Raw genomic sequence first — 3,568 nt, forward strand, 5'->3', positions numbered from 1 at the left:
TATATCTTTCTTAAAGTCCTGTATCATCACCATGAGAAGTGATTGTATATCTGAATCTTGCTTTTCCATTGTAATAGTGTGTCCAGGACTTGATATGGTGGGAGAATTGGGTTCTGATGATGGCAAGTGACCTTGGTTTGTGTTGTTTATTTTCTTACGCTTGTTCCCAACCATCAGGTTATCTCTAGTGCTATCTGCCGTTTCTAAAGCTGACTGGAGCCTGTCCTTCCTGTGATCTTGATTCTGTCAGAACTCTACAGAGTCAAGCTGTCTCTGTGATCCTGTGATTTTTGGGATCCTGAGATCCTGGGCTTGTTAGATCACCTGGGAGTGGGGCTTTCTCTGTGTGTTGTGGGACTGGCTGCGGAGCTTGCCCCCAAGGTATGCTCAGGACACAAACCCAGACAGACCAGAAGGAACCCCAGTCACTGGGCTCGTGAAGTTCCTGTGTGCCTGGTCCCACTGGTCCCAGTCACTCCCAGTGTTGGGACAGATGTTGGTTCCTCCTCACCTCTGATCCTGGGTGTGTCAGAGCACCTGGGAGTGGCACTTCCTCTGGGTGTTGTGGGACTGACTGTGGAGCTTGCGCCCAAGGTCTCCTCTGGACACTAGCCCATACAGACCGGAAGGAACTCCCTTCTTCTTTTTTCAAGACATGGTTTCTCTGTGTAGCCCTGGCTGTCTTGGAACTCATTGTATAGATCAGGCAGGCCTCAAACTTATAGAGATCTTCCTGCGTCTGTCTCCCAAGTACTGGGATTAAAGATATATGCTACCACCACCTGATTTTGTCCTCGACTTTCTAAAACAAGAAAAAAGAAGACACCTTTTTCTGGTTTTCTCTATCTATGCTCCTTGCCACTCCATTTCCAATTGCAATACTCGTCAGATTCTCCTTGGTCCTATCTCCTGCCTTACTCTTCAGAGAAGAGTAAAGCACTCTCTTTGCAAAATGCATTTGCTGTGCTTCTCTCCTACTTTCAATGGATGCAGTGTGAGGCTCCCTAATAGATGAAGTATGAAGAGACAATTAGCACTGAACATTATATACATATATATATATATACATATATATATATATGTATATATTCTTCTATTCACACACACACACACACACACACACACACATGCGCGCATGTGCTCTAGCTTGCTTTCTGTTGCTGTGATAATAACCATAACCAAAAGTAATTTGGGGAGGGGAAGGTTTATTGCATCTTGTGGGTTACAGTCCATGACCAAGGGAAAACAGGGCAGGATCTCAGAGCAGGAACCTGGAGGCAGGAACTGAAGCAGAAGCCATGGAGGAACACTGCTTACTGGCTTGCTTGGCTATTTTCCTTGTAAAACCCAGGGTCACCTGCCCACAAAACAGCACTCACTGCTCAGGGTAGATTGCACCCTCTGATACCAATCAGCAGTCAAGAAAATGCCCTACAGTCAGGCCACAAGGCCAATCTGACCGAGGCAATTCCTCAAGGAGAGGTTCCTTCTTCCCAGGAGAGTCAACTTGACAACCAAGATTAGCCATCACATGACAAAGGCTCCCTTATGAACTAGGCACAGTAAGAGATGAGCTATACTAGGGTGAAAAATGTGTAACAAACTGTATAAAAGTTACATGAACATGGTGACTCTCAAAACACCTAACCGTACTGTGGGTCTTGGCCATCCAAGCATGCATTTTTCTCCTTTCCTTATTGAAACATTTTTTCCATTTGCAGAAGGAATTTACACCTTTTCCTTGATACATCTGCATCCCCAGCATCATTTCTTGTGCTTTGTAATCATTACTAAGCAAAATAGGGGTCATGTTAACACGAATCCTGAGTTACTATGACAGTCGATCTGATAACCAAGATGGCTAACTAACAAATGGACCAATAAAGACCACAGTGTATCCTGGGTGGGACAGAACAGAGCAGAGCAAGATTTTATCAGACTGTTCAGAAGGGACTATAAATAATGTCAATTGTTTGTTTCTGGAATTTTCCATTTAAGATTTTCATAGCCTTTGACCACAAGTAAGTGAATCTGGGGGTTAGGAGAGTAGATAAGGGGATGGCGGGAATGCTGTGTCCCATGTTTGCTTAGTACGAGACTATACTCACAGAAATATATGATTGGGGGAGAGGGGTTTATTGTTAACTCGATGCCTTCCCTAGTTTTGAGAAAAGTACCTTTCAAAGATACGTCTACTAGGTGCTCAACAAATCATTGAGATGTTTGAATGAATTATAAATGTAAGTTAAAACTGTATATTCATATTAAATGCATGACCAAAACATGTAAGTTTAAAATGTTCAGCAGAAAGGAAAGTTATTTGCCAGTCTGGTATTCTTTGCCACTTGCCTATGTCTTGTAACTACTCATTTTGGGAAGCATTAGATCAGAATAGAGGGCAATATGAACAAAAAGCAAATCTTAGAAACAGGTAGTTTTCAGTTCACAGAAATAAGTAGGAGAAACAAACAAACAAACAAACAAAACAATCAGACGCTCAGAAAGAGCTACCAAGTCAAGGGGAAAAAGAAGTTTCTGTAATCCCAACGGAATACAAAGAGAATAAAATGTACACATTCACAATATGACAGACTTGATTGAGACCTAACTTCCTCAGAGTGGGTCTTAAGTCTACTTTTGTCCTGTTTTGCGACCCATGAGTGAGCCAAGAGAGGCCATGAGAAGCTGAGACCAAACCCAGAGTTAACAAATACTTGTGTGCAGATTTTTATTTTGACCTGAGAAGGAAGAAGTGAATCGTGTAGGGGGAGCTAAGGGCTGTAATAGCTGGGATCGTCCACAGCTCAGCTTGTCTCTAGGGCCCCACCCCTGTCGTGGTCCTCCAAGGGCATCTCCAGTTGCCCTCCCCAGCGCCCTGCCTCAGCTTACCACCTCCGATGGAATTCGTGCTTCTGTTCCTCTGAGGTGGCTAGAGCCTTATTCTTCTTCATAAAGCCCAACAGCTCCCGGATCTCCTTCTCGCAAGAGGCCAGGAGCGGGTTTTTACCGTCCAGGGGCCCATAGAAGGCTGCAGAGGGCAGCGAGTCCTCGGAGCAGATGCAGTGCGGTGAGTTGGTCAAGCTCGACTTGGACACGCTGGGCGACTTGAGAACCGCGGTAGAGGTCGGCGGCGGCGTTGGGGGCAGTTGCACTGGCGACACCGATGTCTCAGAGTCTGGGGACTCCTCAGAAGAACCGGAGGAGCTTCTGGGGGACGCCATGTCTATCAGAGCTCAGCAGGCTAGGGGCCGGTGTACAAGCGGTTGCCAGGCAACGATCTCGCAGCAACCAAACCACCTGCACGCTTTCCGGAAGCACAGCGGCCCGTAGAGGGCGAGGGAAGTGCCAACAGCCTGGAAAGGCAGGATGCTCTGAATGGCTATTTGTGTTGCCCACGCTGGCCTCGAACTCACTACCCTCCAGCCTCAGTGTCATGAATGCTGGGAACCAAGGCCGCTTGAAAGAGGGTTTTAAAATAAAGAACCAATGAAAAAAATTACTGTCAAAAATTCATACTATAGGCCGGGCAGTGGTGGCTCACGCCTTTAATCCCAGCACTTGGGAGACA

General features: G+C 46.0%; 1 protein-coding gene across 8 annotated transcripts in view; it reads right to left on the minus strand.

Annotated features, from left to right (window-relative positions):
• Cfap54 (cilia and flagella associated protein 54) overlaps positions 1-3,316 on the minus strand; it is a 302,779-nt gene extending 299,463 nt beyond the window's left edge. For 6 of the 8 annotated variants that reach the window (XR_004112709.1, XM_031349079.1, XM_031349081.1 and 3 more), the window contains exon 1: positions 2,890-3,316. Coding sequence is in view for 7 of the 8 variants with exons in the window: in XM_031349079.1 (XP_031204939.1) it covers positions 2,890-3,221 (332 nt within the window). In the remaining variant the exon portion in view is untranslated. The remainder of the gene's footprint in view (positions 1-2,889) is intronic. The other 2 variants (XM_031349080.1, XM_031349085.1) reach the window with 1 other exon arrangement.
• Between the last annotated feature and the right edge of the window lie 252 nt (positions 3,317-3,568).

The sequence above is a fragment of the Mastomys coucha genome, unplaced genomic scaffold (assembly GCF_008632895.1).
Source record: "Mastomys coucha isolate ucsf_1 unplaced genomic scaffold, UCSF_Mcou_1 pScaffold4, whole genome shotgun sequence".
In the NCBI taxonomy this organism is placed as follows: domain Eukaryota; kingdom Metazoa; phylum Chordata; class Mammalia; order Rodentia; family Muridae; genus Mastomys; species Mastomys coucha.